The following is a 21,263-nucleotide window of genomic DNA, read 5'->3' as shown; positions in this document are numbered from 1 at the left end:
AACTAAAATCCATATTTGGAAATGGGTGGAGTGGGTAGGGGGAAACCTAACAGATCTAGACGATGGACAGTGCATACAAATAATAAACAAATAAACTGAAGTATATCAATTCATTCAGCATGTGGTAGAACTTAATTTTAATGATTAGTTTCATTCAGATTTTCAATTTGATTTACATGATTGATTCCAATCATCAATCCAGTCTGAAAATTCAGTTCAGTTGCATAAAAATATGTATCAGATCATCTCATTAATTCAAATACACTTGTTTTAGTATTTCATAAAATTATTTTGAAAGTTCAATTCAAAGACTGGATTTGAAAAGATGATTCAAATGAATCACTTTGGAATTTTATTTTTATATTGCACTGAAGGTTCACATATTCCTAAAATTCCTTTCAGACTTTCAAATAACATATGTTATTTCAGTACAAATCCTTATCAGATGGTTGCTATTATGGGAAGATGGGTTATGAAAATGTCTCAATAGCTTTGTTTAGGGCAACTATAGCAACAAGATGATATGGAGGTAATACTTTTTACTTAAAAAGAATAAAGAAATTCTTTTGAAAATAAGATGAAATCCTATTAATAAGGTGCACAAATAGTTCATGTATTCACCACTGGGCAAGAGTAATATTTCATTTTAACTGATTGCAAACAGTTGAAAATTAATGCATCATGAACCTTATTTTGAATAATTTAAAATATGATACTCCAGAAAGGAAAATAGGATGTGCCCAAATAATTTCCTTTCTAAAAATGAATTTTTGTTGTCTTGAAAATAACTTTCTGAAAATATTACTTAATTGAATTAAACAATAATTAATATATTTAACAACAGACAGGATTTTAAATATTTTATATATTTAATCACAAAAAGAATTGGATTTAGTATAATGCTATTAAATGGTTCATTTTTAAAATACAGAAAGTTTACCTTGTGTTTGAAAATTCATTTCTTAAAATATCCTGACCTTATGTAATGGGCTGTATTATTTATTTAATAGATTATTCATTTATTATACATTTAATAGATTTTTGATCTATATAGTAAGTAAACATGCTAAATGTACTTTAGCTTTCTGTAACTTCAGATTGAACTAAAAAAAACCCCAAACTATTCCCAATTATTTAGTTTGATAGCTGATAAGTGATGCTGTATTTGCTTTCTTCAAAACAATCATCAATTTCCAAGTACTTCCTGATGATCCTATTTATTCTGTGAGCATTTTTCCCCAGAGCTCAGATATTCCTTGTTGAATTTTTGAAATCAGTTTTAGCTTCTGACTCAGGCAAAATAAATGCTTAACTGTGAGATGGCATGAGTCACTTTAAATAAACAATCTAATAAGTAACTGGTGGGCATAAAATTTGGTCTTGTAGGTCAATTATTTAATTTGAAATATTTAATCTTGTATAGTATTATTTATTTATTTTTATTATTTATTATTATTTATTCTTTGTCCAATATACAATACATATGAAAGGGAATAGACATTAAGTGGTATATAAAAGATAGGAAGTGAAGAGGAAGAGAAGTAGGTGGGAAGGGGAGAATATATATGATAAAATGGAAAGGAAAAACAATTGGACAGGGGACGAAAGTAATATTTTCTAAAGTCAGGACATTGATCTTTTGGGAAGTACAAATTGATAAGGGATTAATCATTGTCATGAAAGCCTTGTGGCCAGATGAAAAGATTAAAACTGTTCATCCAATTATCACTTTTTTCAGCTGTTTTCAATGGTTTCCACTTGAAACAACTCCAGATTATTCCGAGATTAATTCACAAGGCTTTCATACTTTTCATAGCTGTAAAATAATCCATGTGTTGTGATTAAAGCAAATAAAACAAGTTTGCTTTCAAGGTATTGTAGAGTTTAGAACTGTTTCTAGATAAGCTAATGCGATCAGCAGAATTGCCAGACAATTCAGTTTTTAATTGTTCTCCCCTTTTCACAGACCAAATCTTTCCTTTCAAATACATGTGAATTGTAACTTTACATGAGTTTAAACTACAGTGTTTTAAATAGTAGGTTATTGTTTGGTCACATATTATCAGATGGTTATTTTTAAGAATGTTGTAGAACCTTTTCTGTTTATTCATGGTTCCTTTAAAACCAGTATTGATATCAACGGTAGGTTGCTCCCAGTTCGGAACAATTCTTAGAACCAGTAGCGGTGGCAGTGGGAAGCTCCACCCACCCACCCACCTGAGAGACTTCAAACGTTGGGCACAGACAAACCGGTAGCAAAATAATTTATAACCCACCACTGATTGATATCATGGGTTTGTTCTGGAGTATCTGGGCTACAATTTTAGATCATATCTTAGGTTATCTAGAACTTGAGTTTATAGTGTTTCAGGACAGATACACAATATACCTTTTTTGGTATCTAGCAGTTTCTCCTTCCCCACATCTGAAATAATTAGCTTATTCTATGACTGTAACATTTGTAAATGATAGCAATCCCACCTCTGGACTTCCGTGTTTTTGTGATGCTGCGATTTTGCTGAGGCTCCCCTTGCTGGGAAACCCCACCTCCGGACTTCCATTGTCAGTGAAGCGCCAATTTTTGCGCTGCTGCGATTTCCCTGCAGCATCGCAAAAACACGGAAGTCCAGATGTAGTGTTTCCCATGGAGGGGAGCCTCAGGGGAATCCCAGCAGTGCAAAAACGGGCGCTTTGCTGGCAACAGAAGTCCGGAGGCGGGGCATCCCAGTGGCGGTGGCTTGGGTTTGTAAGGTGAAAATAGTTTGGAAGAAGAGACAAAAAATCTTAAACCTTGGGTTTGTATATCGAAAAGTTTGTATGACGAGGGGTTTGTAAGACGAGGTATCACTGTACAGTGTTCCCTCGATTTTCGCGGGGGATGCGTTCCAAAACCGCCCGCGAAAGTTGAATTTCCGCGAAGTAGAGAGGCGGAAGTAAATACACTATTTTTGGCTATGAACAGTATCACAAGCCTTCCCTTAACACTTTAAACCCCTGCAATTTCTCATTCCCTTAGCAACCATTTAGATGATTACTCACCATGTTTATTTATTAAAGTTTATTTTAAAAAATATTTATTAAAGGTGGACGAAAGTTTGGCAATGACGTATGACGTCATCGGGCAGGAAAAACCGTGGTATAGGGGGAAAACCTGCAAAGTATTTTTTAATTAATATTTTTGAAAAACCGTGGTATAGCCATTTCGCGAAGTTTGAACCCTCGAAAATCGAGGGACCACTGTATATGTATAAACATATCCTTCAGCACTGCTAACATTTTCTAACTTGTTTTTTGAATGACAACTTTATTGTTCATGAATAAAGTTTTAGACTTCTTTACAAGTGTTTGAAATCAACAATAATCTTGCTATCTGAAGGCCATTCATGTTTCCTACAGGATACATTCTGGATTGATCTTTCACCTCCATGTTGATGTTCTTTGGTTACAGGCACTACGTGTGCTGAGCTGTGATTATAAGATGGAAAATGAAACTAGAACAGTGATTTGTGATCTTGGAAATCCCATGGCAGCTGGAACAAATGTAAGACAACATCAAAATATTATTAATTATAGCAAGTTAAATTGTTTAGAGAATTAATGGAAAATAATCAACATTAGGAGAACTTATGTTAGTGAATGATAGTGTTTAAAAATTGTGCAGGGTGTAAAGATGTAGTTGAACATTTTACTGTATATGTAAAGAGATAATACTGGCCTTATTTGTGACTCCAAACACATTCTAGCCATGGTGATTGATGGTTAATTATTTGCAGCAAGTTGTTGTTATATCTTAGTGATCGCATACAGTTAATTAAATTTGAAGACTTAAGCATCTACGTTCCATAGATTTATTCAAACTTGGGCTGCCATCTGATCAATAGTTGCATGTACCGCTGAATTCAATAGAGGTTTCTACTGATTTATATTTATATTGTCAGGCTCCAGCTCTGTCATATACATTAAAGTATCACTGAGTATATTTCTGCATGGACACAAACTAGTTTGTACTTTTAACAATTTTTCAAAGTACTTGTAGTTACCGGTATATCTATATCAGCTAGGTCCGAGTGAGTAGAATCATATAAAGAAGCACAAATACCATGATAATTTCCCAATTCACTGATTTCATTTGTTTTGTATTCTTATGAGGATACATCAAAATTGGATCTGATTATTAATGTTTACCAGAGTTTCACAACCATTTGCCATGTAGCCTGAAACATTTTATTATACACACTTTTATGGTTTCCAGATGTTACTCCTTAAATAATTCATTATTGAATATAGCAAAAATATGAGATACACACATATGTGTGTGTGTGCGTGTTTTCGTAGATTTTCACGGGTACAGGTATGAAGGTCTTGGCATATTCGGGTTTCTTCCCGTGTAGGATTCAGTGATTTCTGGCGACGTTTCAACGAGTGGGACCAAATATGTGATATATATATATATCTAATTTTCGTAGACACAATTCAGTAAGAGTCAAGGACAGTCTTTTGACTTTTTGACATACTAAACTTTAAAATATACAGTGCTCAAAAAAAGGGGAACACTCAAAGAACACATCCTAGATCTGAATGAATGAAATATTCTCATTGAATACTTTGTTCTGTACAAGTTGAATGTGCTGACAATAAAATGAAATTGATTGTCAATCAGTGTTGCTTGATTTCAATTTGGACAGTTTGATTTCCCAGAAGTTTGATTTACTTGGAGTTATATTCTGTTGTTTAAGGGTTCCCTTTATTTTTTTGATCAGTATAGTATTGCTGCATAGGTAATCACTTTTCATTATAAAAGCAACCATGGGTCTTGCCTCAGCAATTAGGATCAGAATTGCTATCGCAGTTATAAAGTATTAGTGATGATGGCTCCAGTGGTCCCTGTTGCCATTATTAAGAGAGGACCATATAGATTATTAAGTAAGAATCTCACATTACCATGAATTCCTTCTCTCTGCCTACTTTCCCCATTGACTTTATTTACGGGCAGTGGCAGAGAAAAATAGAAATGATGATGATATGATTGTGTGGATGCTGCATCAGCTGGAACTCTGGGGACTGGTCATAACTACCACTCATTTAGCCCTTCCCTAATTTTGATCAGTCACTGAAGGAATAGATCTACTAAAGGACTATCTGTTAAAGAAATTACATTGCACAACAGCATTCTTAGTCCTTCCTTCCTTCCTTCCTTCCTTCCTTCCTTCCTTCCTTCCCTTTTCTTCCCAAAACATTTCTACTGTTGTAAACAGATGAAATTCATTGATCTTTGTGAAGTTTTATTGTTGGCATATGTGAACCTCATTTGCCCATTATTGCTAGCAGTGTCAAGGACTAAAAACCTTCATTAAACCCCATTGCCACCCAGAAGCACCATCTGCAGCTCATTAACACATACATCAATTTTATGTTTAAATAAAGCATTACAATAAGGCTAATGTAAAGAGGCTTTTATAGATCACTAGAACTGTGGCACATATCATGGAACTTTGAAAAAATTACACTTGCCTTTACACTTGTGTGTATCTGTGTGTGTTTGTGTGTGTCTATTATGCGGTATTTATCTAATCAAATGAATTTTTAGTATGCTATCAGATAGCCAAACCCTCTGGGCTGATAACAATAAAATCTAAAATAAATTCAATATAAATTTCATTTAGGATACCCATTTCTTTTAAGACTCTTATAGACCATCAATTTGTCATTGAAAGGTTTTGAGGAATACTTCACAGCCAGGAAATTTGCTGCCTAGATTCCTGATACATTATCTATTTTAGGTATCTGTAAGACCCGAATGAATAAACGAATGAACAAACAAGCAAATAAATAAATAAATAAATTTTATTTAATAGCAGTCTCGCAAAATTATAAAAGTTCACAAAATTATGTTCCTACCTGAGGTAGCAATAAGCTTGTGAGTAATAATCTTAAAATCCCATCAGCTTTCAAGCCAACATGAAAGCAATTATACTGTATTTCTGGTTGTATATTTATTTTTATTTAATTTATTATTTGTTTGTTTGTTTGTTTTGTCCAATACACAATAATACACAATGAGGGTTATAGAGGATATAATCAGGTAGAATAACAATCAGGTAGAATAATCAGGTTAAAGGGGGAGAAAATAAAGGAGTAAAATATAACTATGGGAGAATAGCAGAAAAAGATATAGGTATAGAAGAGAAGATATTGGAGATATAGGAGAGACAATAGGACAGGGGACAGTATATTGGACCTTAAGGTCAATACCCTAATGAAAAGAGAATAGAGAGACAAGGTGTGAATTATTTTACTGCTTTGGAAAGGATGGAAGTAAAAACTCTAGTTTCTTTAACATGGGGTTTAGATTTTTAATTAGTTAATTGGATTTCAGATATTGTGTACTATATATTTTATATGTTGTGAGCTGCCCCGAGTCCTGGGAGAGGGGCGGCATAGAAATCCAATCAATCAATCAATCAATCAATCAATCAATCAATAATTTAAATAATTTAAATGAATGAATGAATGAATGAGTAAATATTGTATGTAAGACAAAAGTGGGTAGTACTATACCTATATCCGTAGAATTAATTGCCACCTTTTTAGAAATTGCTGAAATGCCTGCTGAAAAGGAACTAACAAGACTTCACTCAAGGCAACTTCTTAAACATATAATATTAATTTATAAACATAGTTTAGTCATATATGGGAAGTTTTAACATATAATATCACTTTGTAGTTTTCTGCAGGCATCAGATTTACTGTTCATCATTTGGAAAATCCTGAACTGAGCATTGAATTCAAGCTTCAAGTGCGAAGGTAAGAATGTACATGAAAGATAAATAAAATTTCTTTATGATCATCTTTGACCAGCATTACAAATACAGTGGTACCTCTACATACAAAGGTTCTTAAGTAGAAAAGTTTGTAAGAAGAAGAAATTTTTCCCATAGGAATCAATGTAAAAGCAAATAATGTCTGTGACTGGAGAAACCACAGGGAGGGTGGAGGCTTCTTCCTGCCTTTTCCAGCCCTGTTTCTTCCCAGGAGATTCCTAGAGAGGCTCCACGGAGGCGTCTCCCTGCCTTTTCCGGTTATAGTTTCGGAGGTTCGGGTTTGTAAGTGGAAAATGGTTCCTGAGAAGAGGCAAAAAAATCTTGAACACTCAGTTCTTATCTAGAAAAGTTTGTAAGTAGAGGCATTCTTAGGTAGAGGTACCACTGTACATTGCTAGAGCAAACATATCAACGAGAAATTATCATAAAACAATAGAACAACATGTCTAAGTCAAAGTTTTGCACAGTTCTCTGGCTTAATAAATATATTTGTCCTTAAATATAATTAACATTATCTTTTATTATATAACTTTGAAATTTTGAAATAATTGGTGAGAACAAAGTACATTTTTGGATACTCTACCAAACACCAAAAGAAAACTTAGGCAAAACTTTCTACCTCCTTTGAATCACAAGGGCAAAGTCTATGATGATAATGATTCTCTTGAAATCTACCAATCAATAATTCCAAAGGAAACAGATTAAAATATGTATATATGTATGTTTAACTACTACATCTTGTTACACCTCTGTATTCTGGAAACCCTAGTTGTCTGAAGGTCATCTTCCTCTACTTCAACAATATAGTAAACAGAGAATGAGTTATGGATATTCAGTCTAAGATATTTGTAGGGAATGAGGATACCTGTTCTTAATCTGTACCAGCATTTCTTAAAATGTGGTCCAAGGAACCCAGGGGATACCACAAGATATTAAATATATTTACAAATATTTAAAACAAAATCACTCTTCTTAATTAAATGAAATTATAGTATATGAATATCTAATAGATGAAATATCTTATATGATTTAGTACATGAATATTCTATGAATGTATTACTTTTAGTTTTTAATATAGAATATAGCAGTATGTATAATTCATGCAAGCATAAAGTCTTCTAGGATACTTTATAATTTTTCAAAGTGGAGAGGGATTCTACAAACATAAGGTTTTTAAAAATTATTTATTTATTTATTCATTCATTCTATTTCTATGCCGCTCTTCTCCTGAGACTATGGACGCTGTACTATAGTGTACTGTATGCTAATATACTGATGCAAATTTGTTCATTTTACTTTGACCAAGGACATATTTAGAAAATCTATCCATCCAGAGAGTGATGGAAAAAACATAGTATTCCTTGATCATTGTAGATTTAAGTTAAAATGTTTCTGACCCAAGTATTTAAAACATAATTAAATTTTACTCTAATTTATTTTAGTTCCAATAAAGTTAATCCCAACAGTAATTTGGTTGAATTTAAGATTGACATCAGTGCAATAGCTAATGTACAGATCAGAGGGTAAGTACATTTTTTCTGAGTCAAATATAAAATAGTCATATTTTAAAAAATGTATTGTAATTATGTATTTACCATACTTAGACATTTGTAATTATTGACTCCCAAATATGATAAGTCATAAAATATATTTCTTTTCAGACAGTTTATTGGTTACCTAACCTACCAAGACAATTCTTACACATCTGTTGTTGCTGTATGCATGGCTAGATGTATGTATCTAAATGTAGTATGTTTTGTGATGGGAATAGGAATGGGAAAGAATAATTCTAAATGTTAGTAAAGTTTTAAAGTTTTTCTAGTAAAATTAATTGGATTTTTAGATTTGTACATTGTATGCTGATTGCTATGTTGTGAGCCGCCCCGAATCCTTGGAGAGGGGCGGCATACAAATCCAATGGATGGATGGATGGATAGATATATAGTATATTTCCCAACTAGTACATTGGCCTAATTGTAAGCTGGCATGTGAAGGTAATGTAAGAATATGAATCCATGCTAACAGGACTTTTAAGTGGTCACATAATATGATAAAACTATAACTATCAGTTTGACAGCTAATTTAGTCCTTGCCATGTGTGTGTGTGTGTTTTTGTGTAAAACTATGACATCTTATTTATAAGTCAATCTTTTGTCACAATAAAAAAATATTATTATTAAATTAGATTTAATATAGCCAAAGTTCCTTTACGCTACCCAAAACTTCTGTTTGTGTAGCAAAATTGCCTTAGGGCAATGGTATTCACAATGTTTTTTAAAAAAAATTCAAGGGCATAACACAGCAAACTCATCCTCAAGAACATATGGCCAAGGTTCCACTTGGGACGCAGAAATATTTTTAACTATTAATAGAATAGAATAGAATAGAATAGAATAGAGTAGCCTTTGGGGAAACTGCAACTATTATTAGAAGTGTCCACAAGGATGTGAAAAATTCAAAATGATGATTATAACTTTACAATCAAAACCCTGCCCATTTTTTGCAGGTTGTACATGAATCCATACAAAAGATTATTGAAGTTTCAATTGTACAGTTTGTTTGTTAATTTGTTTGTTTGTTTGTTTGTTTAATTACTTATTTAGTTATTTAGTTAGTTATTTAGTTAGTTAGTTATTTAAATTTGTATGTCGCTCCTCTCCCTAGACTCGGGGCGGCTCAGTTGTGCTACAATCATGCAGAAATGCTTAACTAATGTCATAGTTGCTATATCTTGCCTAAAGCCTGTAGAGATGGATTGTGATCTCTATTAATACTGCAGCATGCCTAAAGATTTGTAACTTTTCTAAATTAAAAAAACCTACTTGCGCTTTAACTTTATTTTTCTTTGTTTGCTTGTTTATTGGACTTATATACTTTTAAGGAGGTACTTATGAATGATTTATATAAATGAATCAATAGAGGGTCAGCAATCATTTACTATTCTGCCTCTGCATTCATTTTGTTAAACAAACAAGCAATCTAATGTGATTTTATTTATGAACTGTTTCAGAGTCTCTCACCCTCCACAAATTGTGTTGCCAATTCATAACTGGAAACCAAAAGATGAACCTACCAAAGAAGATGAGATTGGACCTTTAGTGGAACATATATATGAGGTTAAAAGCAAATAAATAATATAAGAACAGATTTTCTAATAAGAAACTACATAATTTTATGCATAATACACAAAATGGAGTTTTTTGACAACTGAGATAGTATTCTTACCATGCTTAATTTTTTCTGCTGATCCTGTTCTAAATAGCATGGGCAATTTTGAAGTTTGTTGTGAATTCCAAAGACTTTTGGAAGACCACAGAATCTCCACTACAGTCTACGACAAATCTCTGGATATGTTGATCGCAAAATTTTGTTTTAGGCAGCACTGGCTGCCTGAACCAATTAGGAATTCTATTTATTCTTCAATATCTAGAAATATTCCATAAGAATTCACAGTTGAGTGCAGCTTTATTGTCTCTTCAGTTTCCCAACTGAATGTGGTCACGTGTGGGGAAGAAGCATAGTGAAAAATGGGGAAAAAACCCCCATCCATGACTACATCCAATTGGCATGCATGAATGTAGCAAGAACCCCATTGGATCTGAGATACCATGGTTGGTTTTTGACTAAGTATAGAGCTGTTATTTTAAATTGCAGAGCTACGCTAGATAAGCAAAACTGCTATCTATTAGATGTTGTCTCTCTCCCCCTCTTCCTCTCTCTTTCTCTCACACACATATTCTCTCCTTCTCTCTCCTAAACATTTTGCTCTCAAACAAGTGCTCCAACAATCTTTCTGAACCATTACATATATATCAGTATACTTCATTCCTTAATCTTTGATCATATCCTTAATTAGAGAAAGATAGTAAATCTCAACAACCATGCCGTCAATATAATTAAGATTCTGGGACATGAAGAAGGGTGATTTTCCTAACATTTATTAGATATTAGATAAATCAAACAATCTACACAAATCAAACTAAATTACAATAAAGTACACATTAAAAACCAATTAGAAGGCACATCATGAAATGAATGTGGACTTTTCATAAATGTTAATACTGTATATATTATTATCATTCAATTTCAAAGAGTTACTCAAATGAACACTATGGATTGAGTGAAATATAATGAATACATAATCTGCTTGGAATTTGAAGGATAACTAAATTTGAGAGTGAAACAGGATGTTTCACATATGGTTTTATTTACAAATCAGTAGGCAGGACAGGATGGACAATCTCCGAGGGAACTATGGATAACAAAATATAAAAAAATGTATAAATTGAAATATTACAAGGCAAGCACTGTTTATGTTAGATATTGTGCTTACTGAATGTTATTGATAATTGAAGTTAAGTTTAATATTCTATCACTAGATTAACACATTTGTGTATTAAAAGCATACCTATCATGATTTTAGGCAACAAGTTCCTTGTTATAGTATAGTATGTAATATGTCAGTAGTATTTTGAATAAACTGAAAATATTATAGCTTTAATGGTAGGATATGAAGTGGGGAAAAGAAAACTGCAGAGTTGAGAACATTTGGAAAATAATGATTAAGATGACATATTAAAATATTTCTTTTACTGTTGATCAGAATGATAACATAGCTGTTTTAGCAACATATCTTTTAAGAGACAATTTTAATTATAATGTTTGGAAGTGATATTGTGCTGCCAATTATCCCTTATACCTAATTATCAGAATTCTGAGAATACCTGTAAATCATTACTACAAACTAGTATTAATTGACTACAATTATTGTAACTTTCCATAAGCTGCTCATTCAGTAACTATTCAAAGTTATAATAGCCCTGAAAAAGGAGATTTACGATCGGTACTCAAATCTGCAATCTTTGCATCTTTCATACAGTCACATTTATTTTTTAAAGAGTTTATATGGCCACCCACTCATTTTCAGTGACTCTAAGCAGCTTCCGCACACTGCCCCCCCCCAATTATAAAAAGAGTAAAAACAATACTCCCTGGTGATGGTAAAAGCAATAAAACAAGCTATTTGATGGGTTCCATCCCACTGTGGGTTCCCCAGATCTATTAGCATAACCAGATCTTCAAGTCCTTACAAGGTTGATGTTCCAGAGGGAAGGAGCTACTGCAGAGAAGGCCATTCTCCTGGGTCCCCCCCCCCCAGATGTATGTCTCTCCTTAGGAGAAGGGACCCACAACTTTCCCTGCCTCCCCAATCTGGGAAGGATGGATGTAACAGGGAAGGACAATCCTTTGGATAACCTTGTCCCAAGTGTAGGACTTTAGAGGTGACAACCAGCACTGATTTGCTCACAGAAGCGAACTGGAAACCAATTCAGGAGAGGTGTTATATGTGTACATCTGGGTCTGTACAAAATCACATATGCCACTGCATTTTGAACCAGCATCTGGATGTTTTTCAAGAACAGTCCCATGTAAACCTAATTATGTTTTCAGTTCACCCCATGATGGGGAATTTTTCATAGGTTTGGCTCAAGAGTTTGATAGGATTGCAGTCATAGTTCCCTCTAAGCTGAGCAGTGAGCAATGGCTCACTTAAAAATCATCATCAACTCAGAGTTTTTCAAACCTGCCCAGAAACCGAGAGGGAAAGAGTGAGAGGGAAAGACTGCCGCCCAGTCCCGAAGGGACTGCCGCTCAGACACTATACTTTTCGCCCCCCCCCCCAAACAAATTAGAGGGAACACTGATTGCAGTATTGAGGTAGGGATAAAGTTTAAAAAATGCATAATGATGTGAATTTTAAAAAAGCTTAACATTTTAATTTTTAATATTATTATTTATTCAAATAGTTGCACAACATTGGACCAAGTGCCATCAATGATACAGTCCTGTATGTGGAATGGCCAGTACTGAGCAAAACAGAATTTCTTCTTTACATCCTTCACATTCAAACACATGGACCTCTGAAGTGTCAAACAAGTTCTGCAATTAACAGTTTGGAAGTAAAAGTAAGATAGTCTTGATTCTCCTGTTCATTGAAAGTTTGCTTTTTTATACTTTTAGAAATTTGATGATGCTAGTACATTAATTCTATGATTATATATAAATATTTAAGGGTCATTTATCTTTTCTGTAGTTTGCTGTCCCAGAAGACACTCCGGAGCTTGCTGCTTTTTTACGCAATTCTTCCATCTCTCACTCGGTTGGACGGAGGGAAGCCAAATTGGTGGAGTATCAAAAAAACTCTGCAAAAATTCTGGTGAGATAATTAGATATTTTTGTGCTATATATTCAAAGACCCTCATTTTACATGAACATGGAAGAACTTTCTATAGCTTGTCTTTGTAGAGAGAAAAAATATTCGCAACACTCCCACTCTCCTCAAATATTAATTTATTGTGTTCAGACATTTAACACCATCACTTAGGAAACCATTTATAGTTAACTATAACAATGGATTTGCAGCTGGCTGAAGCGTAGACATCAGAGAGTTATTGTTAATGGCGAGTATTCTGAGCAGAGTCAGGTTACAAGCGGTGTGCCACAAGGGTCTGTTGTGGGTCCTATTCTTTTTAATATGTTTGTGAGTGACATAGGGGAAGGTTTGGTAGGGAAGGTTTGCCTATTTGCCGATGACTCTAAAGTGTGCAATAGGGTTGATATTCCTGGAGGCGTCTGTAATATGGTAAATGATTTAGCTTTACTAGATAAATGGTCAAAGAAATGGAAAGTGCAGTTTAATGATTCCAAATGTAAAATAATGCACTTGGGGAAAAGGAATCCTCAATCTGAGTATTGTATTGGCAGTTCTGTGTTAGCAAATACTTCAAAGGAAAAGGATTTAGGGGTAGTGATTTCTGACAGTCTCAAAATGGGTGAACAGTGCAGTCAGGCGGTAGGGAAAGCAAGTAGGATGCTTGGCTGCATAGCTAGAGGTATAACAAGCAGGAAGAGGGAGATTATGATCCCGCTATATAGAATGCTGGTGAGACCACATTTGGAATACTGTGTTCAGTTCTGGAGACCTCACCTACAAAAAGATATTGACAAAATTGAATGGGTCCAAAGACGGGCTACAAGAATGGTGGAAGGTCTTAAGCATAAAACGTATCAGGAAAGACTTAATGAACTCAATCTGTATAGTCTGGAGGACAGAAGGAAAAGGGGGTACATGATCGAAACATTTAAATATATTAAAGGGTTAAATAATGTCCAGGAGAGAAGTCTTTTTAATAGGAAAGTGAACACAAGAACAAGGGGACACAATCTGAAGTTAGTTGGGGGAAAGATCAAAAGCAACATGAGAAAATATTATTTTACTGAAACAGCAGTAGATCCTTGGAACAAACTTCCAGCAGACGTGGTAGATAAATCCACAGTAACTGAATTTAAACATGCCTGGGATAAACATATATCCATCCTAAGATAAAATACTGAAAATAGTATAAGGGCAGACTAGATGGACCATGAGGTCCTTTTCTGCCGTCAGACTTCTATGTTTCTATGTTTCTAACTAGTAGACAACAAGATGTGGAACTTTCAGATCAATTTACAAATATAAAATTAGCTGTATCAAGACTGGAAACTATAATAGATCTTTTATTCATTTCCATATGCAGTTTTACTTTTGAGTCATAATGATGACTAAAAATACCTTTTGTCATGTACAAGAAAATATCCTGCCCATGAAATCAGGTTGTTTTCTCTATTCTTTCTGTAACATTCCCCTCATCTTAGAGAAATAAAGGCAAAAGAACTGGGGAAAATAGGCAAATATACTCTGTGATTTACTTTTTATTCTATTGATTCTTCTCTATTTTAATTCAAATCTATATTTGGATCTATTTTATAATATATTTCACATTGGCATTATTTAGTGTGTTTTTTAAGACCTGCAAATTTAATTACCAATTCTCATTCTTCATTTCTTTTTCTGATTATTAAGACTAAGCAATTATAAATTATAAATTCTGGGAAGGCTATCTATTAAAATATAAGAGAGTCTATTCATCCATAATGCTTCAAGATGATGTTGTTTTTTTGGTAATAACTAACCTGTAAACCATCAAAGCAAATTAACCTGTAAACTACAAAAGCAAATTGAATAAATGGCTGTCTCAATTGTTAAAGTCTTTGTACAAGTAAGTTGGGTAAGAATATGCAATGTTGTAGTAAAAATAACAATGCAGATTTTCCCAGACTATCCTGTGAGTCTATCAAAATCAAGGTAATCCTCAACTTAAAACCATCTGTTCAAAGTTACAATAGCACTTTAAAAAGTTATTTATGATTAGTTCTCACAACTATGGCAGCATCCTCATGGTTACAAGAACAAAATTTGAGTGTTGGACAATTGGATGAATTTAAAATAGTTGGAATATCTGGAGTCATATGATCACCACTTTGAAGTTTCGAACAAGTTAATGGTGGGGGCCAGATTCATTTAATTAATTTGTTTAACAACTGAAGTGATTACTTAACAGTTGTGGGAAAATAATTTATAAAATGGGATCTTCGAGTCTTCGGAGAGGGGCGGCATACAAATCCAAATAATAAATAAATAAAATAAAATCTGACTCACTTAACAATGGAAAAATTGACTTCAATTATGGTCATAAGTCAAAAAATACCTGTAAAATGAGAAGGCTTTATTCAATTCTTACAAAAATCAAACAAAATAGTCTTTTTATCCAACTTATATACATCTGGTTTTTGTTTCATTTTTTAAGTATCTGACTTGGCCTTTAATTATGACGCTCTTTTTTGATCTACTACAACTGTGAATAGAAAGACATGTCTTCATTGCTCCTACATTACAGAGAATAAACACTTTGGCTAGATTAAAGAGTGATTAAATAAGAAAAGCTAAACAAATTCTTCCTCTAAAATATTGCCTTTCAGTAAGTTCTGTATAATCAGTTTCCTGTCGAGGAAGTAGATGGGAGTTTAACAAAAAAGAAAACACAACCACTCGTTCAGTTTTAATGAAGAAACATTTGTTGCGATATTCTATAATTCAGGCTACAAATTTAACATTGTATTTACACAATGTAACATCATATAACATTTTTATAAGAGTACATTTGATTTTACAAAAATATAGCTTATATAGTTCTGTATTAGGAGATTTGGGGATTTGAACACAGAAGGCTTATAGCTTAATATTTTGTCATGTTGTGCAATTGGCATCCACTCATATTCATATATGTAGAGATTATTCTTTCTTGCCTATGATGTAACATCATTCTACTAAATATCACTTATTCTAATTAATATGATGATTACTTACACTACTGATGATTTCTGCTGAAATACTAAGAGCATACTTAGCAAATGCCAATGCTTTCTAAACTGTATCTCACAAAATGCTTGTATTCCCTAAACAGCACTATGCTTTCAACATATTGTAATGAAAAGTGGATTTTCACTGTATTTATTACATCCAAAATAAAACAGCAAAAAGAACTGAATGTTAAGCTGACTGATTCAGCAAATCGTATTTTAGATACTGATGGAATGATATAGAAGTTCATGCATCCTAATAATGTTTTAAATGTAAGAGAAAAAAGAATGTTGTTAGAATGTTATGAAGAATTACAAAATATCAATATATGCACTACTTCTTTATGCAGCTTACTAAAAAAATTGAAATTGACTTTTAACATCAAAGCTAAGAATTTCATTCAGAAATATAGATTTTTTTTTAATGAATAAGTTTCCAATAAGGCAGGGTTTTTTTAAAAAAAAAAGAGGTCTAAGCTGCTTTTATTTCTCTTTTTTAAAAACTTAGCATTTCTTGTCTTTCATTAACTTTTTAATGGCATTCTAGATTCCCCTGATGGAATTTGATTCTGTGAATATCTTCAATAAGTAATTAATATATCTTTTTATTTTGTGTACAGAATTGCACAAATGTGGAATGTTTAATGATCACCTGTTCAGTGGGGCTCTTGGAAAAAGGGAAAAGTGCAGCATTGAAAATCCGATCTCGTTTATGGGCTTCAACATTTCTACAGGTAAGCAAATGAAAGCTAAATAAGAGTAGCACTTAGACATTCATTCATTCATTTATTCATTCATTCATTCATTACATTAGATTTGTATGCCGCCCCTCTCCGTAAACTCGGGGCGGCTAACAACAATAATAAAAAACAGCATATAACAAATCTACTATTTAAAATAACTAAAAACCCTTATTAAAAACCAAACATACACACAAACATACCATACATAAATTGTATAGGCCTACGGGGAAGGAATATCTCAATTCCCATATGCCTGACGACAGAGGTGGGTTTTAAGGAGCTTACGAAAAGCGAGGAGGGTGGGGGCAATTCTGATCTCTGGGGGGAGCTGGTTCCAGAGGGCCGGGGCCGCCACAGAGAAGGCTCTTCCCCTGGGTCCCGCCAAATGACATTGTTTAGTTGACGGGACCCGGAGAAGGCCCACTCTGTGAGACCTAACTGGTCGCTGGGATTCGTGCAGCAGAAGGCAGTCACAGAGATATATACCATTTCACAGTACTTTACCTCCCTCTCTAAGTGATTTACAGAGTCAGCATATTTCCCCCAGCAATCTGCGTCTTCATTTTACTGACCTCAGAAATATGGAAGGCAGAGCCAGTCTTGAGCCTAACTGCAAGCTATCCTGTGCATAGGATAACTCTGTAAATTACAACTGTAAGCAATTCTCAGAGATACTGGCAGTCCCATTTTACTCCAGTTCATGCATCAACTAGGAAACATTTTGATTTATAAATAATCAAACAAATTTAATTAAATATGAAATAAATGTTTTTCTTTTTCTGATGTTTTCAATGCATCATTTTAAAACTTACCTTGTAATAAAATATACAATATATAAAGCTGAAAATAAGGAAGAGCAAAATGTGATTTCTCAGATGTTCAACTTAATGACTAGACCATATTAGTTCTCAAAAAAATGCAGGGACTGTGTCAATCCATCAATCAATTTATATATATTTTTCTGTAAAGTATGTAAATCTTGTCAGATATTAGTTCCAAGTTTCTCTCAGTTGATAAGGTGATTTCAGGATTGTATAAATGAATATGTGAATCCATTATATTATTCTACAGCATTGACTTAAGCAATACTCACAGATCACACCAGAAAATATTTTAAATGTTTGGGAGAAAAAAATATTCATTCTCATAAAGAATTCTATTCATTTTAAAAATTGTTTATTTTTTTTAATAAATACACATAACACATAAAGATATATAAACGAACAAACCAGTAGGGGTACAATTTCCCTGTACACTATTTACAATAAGTTTGCATCAGCTAATATCCACAATTATATTTTCCCTTAAATATATATTTACATTTTGTAGTTTACTTGTTCTTCCTTTATTTTTTACTTATTCTATAGCATTGTTATATAAAATAATCTTGCTTCTTCTATAATAATTTATCTTTAACTTTCTTAGCAATCGTTCAGTTATTGACATTTTCCATTAATCCTTTACCTATTCTTTCTCTCTTCCAGCCATTCATATAATTTATTCCATACTAAGTAATTTTTGGATTTTATTTTTTCTTTTATTTTCTTCATTATTTGTCCATTTCAATACATTCCAATATTTTTATAATTATGTCCTCATTTTTTGGCATTTCCTCATTTTTCCAAAATTGTGCATAAGTTATTCTTGCCGCCGTAATGATGTATGTAATCAGATACTGTAATTCCTTTTTATATTTTTTGTCAAATATGCCCAATAATAAAATCGAACAGGTCCAAAGACAGGCTACTAAAATGTTGGAAGGTCTTAAGCATAAAACTTATGAGGAAAGACTTAATGAACTCAATCTGTATACAGTGTTCCCTCGATTTTCGCGGGGGATACGTTCTGAGACTGCCCGCGAAAGTCGAATTTCCGCGAAGTAGAGATGCGGAAGTAAATACACTATTTTTGGCTATGAACAGTATCCCAAGCCTTCCCTTAACACTTTAAACCCCTAAAGTGCAATTTCCCATTCCCTTAGCAACCATTTAGATCATTACTCACCATGTTTATTTATTAAAGTTAAAAAATATTTATTAAAGTCGGATGAAAGTTTGGCAATGACATATGATGTCATAGGGTGGGAAAAACCATGGTATAGGGAAAAAACCCACAAAGTATTTTTTAATTAATACTTTTCAAAAACCGTGGTATAGACTTTTCGCAAAGTTCGAACCCGCGAAAATCGAGGGAACCCTGTAGTCTGGAGGACAGAAGGAAAAGGAGGGACATGATCAAAACTTTTAAATATGTTAAAGGGTTAAATAAGGTTCAGGAGAGAAGTGTTTTTAATAGGAAAGTGAACACAAGAACAAGGGGGCACAATCTGAGGTTACTTGGGGGAAAGATCAAAAGCAACATGAGAAAATATTATTTTACTGAAAGAGTAGTAGATCCTTGGAACAAACTTCCAGCAGACATGGTCGGTAAATCCACAGTAACTGAATTTAAACATGCCTGGGATAAACATATATCCATCCTAAGATAAAATACAGGAAATAGTATAAGGGCAGACTAGATGGACCATGGGGTCTTTTTCTGCTATCCATCTTCTATGTTTCTATGTTAATAAAAATAATTCAGGTTTCCCACCTATATCTTCTTTTATTATCTCTTTTAACCATGATCTAATTTTGTTCCAATTTTTTTCCCCTTTAAACAAGTCCACCATAAGTGATAGCAAGTTCCATTTTCCTTCTTGCATTTCCAGCACCTTGGTGATGAGTTTGGGAACATACAATAATTCTATTCTTTAGCTCAGTGTGATATATTACAAAACAATTTAACAGCAATTGCTTTCAGATATGAAAGTATAATCTTAATTTAATCCATTATCATTAATTTTAAGAATAAAGAATGCATTTTTCATTCCCATGAATTTTATCTTTATATTGAGTTTGTGTAATTTATTCAATGATTGGCTAACTTTTCACAGTATTAAATAACACTTGCTGAGTGTTCCATCTTGCAGCTAATTGTAATCTGTCATGTTAAAGCCTAACATTTTATCACAAACTGGAGCTATATGAAGTGAGATGATTAAACAAGCTTGGATAAATAAGGAGCTTAAGGTCTCCCCCAAAGCCAACAAAGATAATGAAGCCTATTGAATCAAAGCCAAGAAGAATAAGGAAGAATTTGGCTGTGTTTCAAAACTTGAATGTAAACAGAAACATATGTTGAATTTTGTCATTGATGTAGTTGAATCTTCAAATCATCAGTTGTCTAATTCATTCAAAGAAGAATTAACCTTATTTTGTTATTAATTGTATTTGTATTATGATTTATATTGATTTTCTCTCTAAAGGCAGTACACAGCCACTGAAAAAGCAATCTGCACAATATAGCATAGAATATGCAATGGGGAACCATGAGCTCCAATATGCTCATAGGGAATCTCTGGGGGCCTGCCAAGCTCTTTCCCCACCCACAGTTTATGGGGGGAATTGTGTCAGAAGCATGATATACCAGTCTTATGTTATAACAAAACAATAGATTATATAGAACTCCAATTTAAAATTTCCAGATAGCATACAGCCTTAGATATGACAAATAGACTTTGTAGATTGCCACAGAATGTTACTTTTTGGTGTCATAGAAAAGAAGGTTGCTAAATGTTTAACTTATAAATATATTCACTATACAGTAGTACCTCTAGATATGAGCTTTTCCACATGCGAGTATTCCAAGATACGAGCCACGAGGGGAGAGAAATTTCTGTTCCAGACCCAAGCTCAAATTCGGGATACGAGCCGAGCATCCACTAGGTGGCGCAAGAATCCTTGCTTTTGGTTATCTCGGAGGGGAAAAACAAAGTATAAAGCCATTTGTTCCAGATACGAGTTGTTCGACATACAAGCTCCCTTCTGGAATGAATTATACTCGTATCTAGAGGTACTACTGTAATAACTTGGTTTAATATTTTTTATTGAAATGAAATGAAAGAGTAGTAGATGCTTGGAACAAACTTCCAGCAGATGTGATTGGTAAATGGACAGTAACTGAATTTAAGCATGCCTGGGATAAGCTTAAATAAGTGCAGGAATAAGTGCAGGAATAAGTGCAAGCCTAAGATAAAGTGCAGGAAATAGAATAAAGGTAGACAGGATGGACCATGAGGTCTTTTTATGCTGTCAATCTTCTATGTTTCTATGAAATGAAAGCCACTTTTTCTCTTGGGTCTCCCTTCGCCAATACCATTCATTGGATACATGCAATCCTTGGCCTAAAAAATTATGTATTCCACTAACCAATGTAGACGATTATCCATGGTATTGCTGTTCCTGTGTAGAAGGATTCTCCTCCCCCTATAAGTAAGCAAGCCAAACACAAAGGAATTGAGAGGCCCGGCGAATTGACGCCCAGCTGACAGTTGCTGAAGGCGGGAACCAACTTGGCACTGTTATCAGTATACCTTAGTGGCTGCTCAGGTATTCTGGGAAGCCGGAGGCGGGGCAAG

At 33.6% G+C, this 21,263-nt stretch overlaps 1 protein-coding gene across 1 annotated transcript in view; it reads left to right on the top strand.

Annotated features, from left to right (window-relative positions):
- ITGA8 (integrin subunit alpha 8) overlaps window positions 1–21,263 on the top strand; it is a 171,601-nt gene that overhangs the window by 112,717 nt on the left and 37,621 nt on the right. The window contains exons 21-27 of the mRNA XM_070767084.1: window positions 3,449–3,541; window positions 6,725–6,804; window positions 8,264–8,344; window positions 9,832–9,937; window positions 12,629–12,787; window positions 12,916–13,038; window positions 16,682–16,795. Of these exons, the coding sequence (XP_070623185.1) occupies window positions 3,449–3,541; window positions 6,725–6,804; window positions 8,264–8,344; window positions 9,832–9,937; window positions 12,629–12,787; window positions 12,916–13,038; window positions 16,682–16,795 (756 nt within the window). The remainder of the gene's footprint in view (window positions 1–3,448; window positions 3,542–6,724; window positions 6,805–8,263; window positions 8,345–9,831; window positions 9,938–12,628; window positions 12,788–12,915; window positions 13,039–16,681; window positions 16,796–21,263) is intronic.

The sequence above is a fragment of the Erythrolamprus reginae genome, chromosome Z (assembly GCF_031021105.1).
Source record: "Erythrolamprus reginae isolate rEryReg1 chromosome Z, rEryReg1.hap1, whole genome shotgun sequence".
Classification (NCBI taxonomy): Eukaryota; Metazoa; Chordata; class Lepidosauria; order Squamata; family Dipsadidae; genus Erythrolamprus; species Erythrolamprus reginae.
This window is presented reverse-complemented; position numbering and strand designations above follow the sequence as displayed.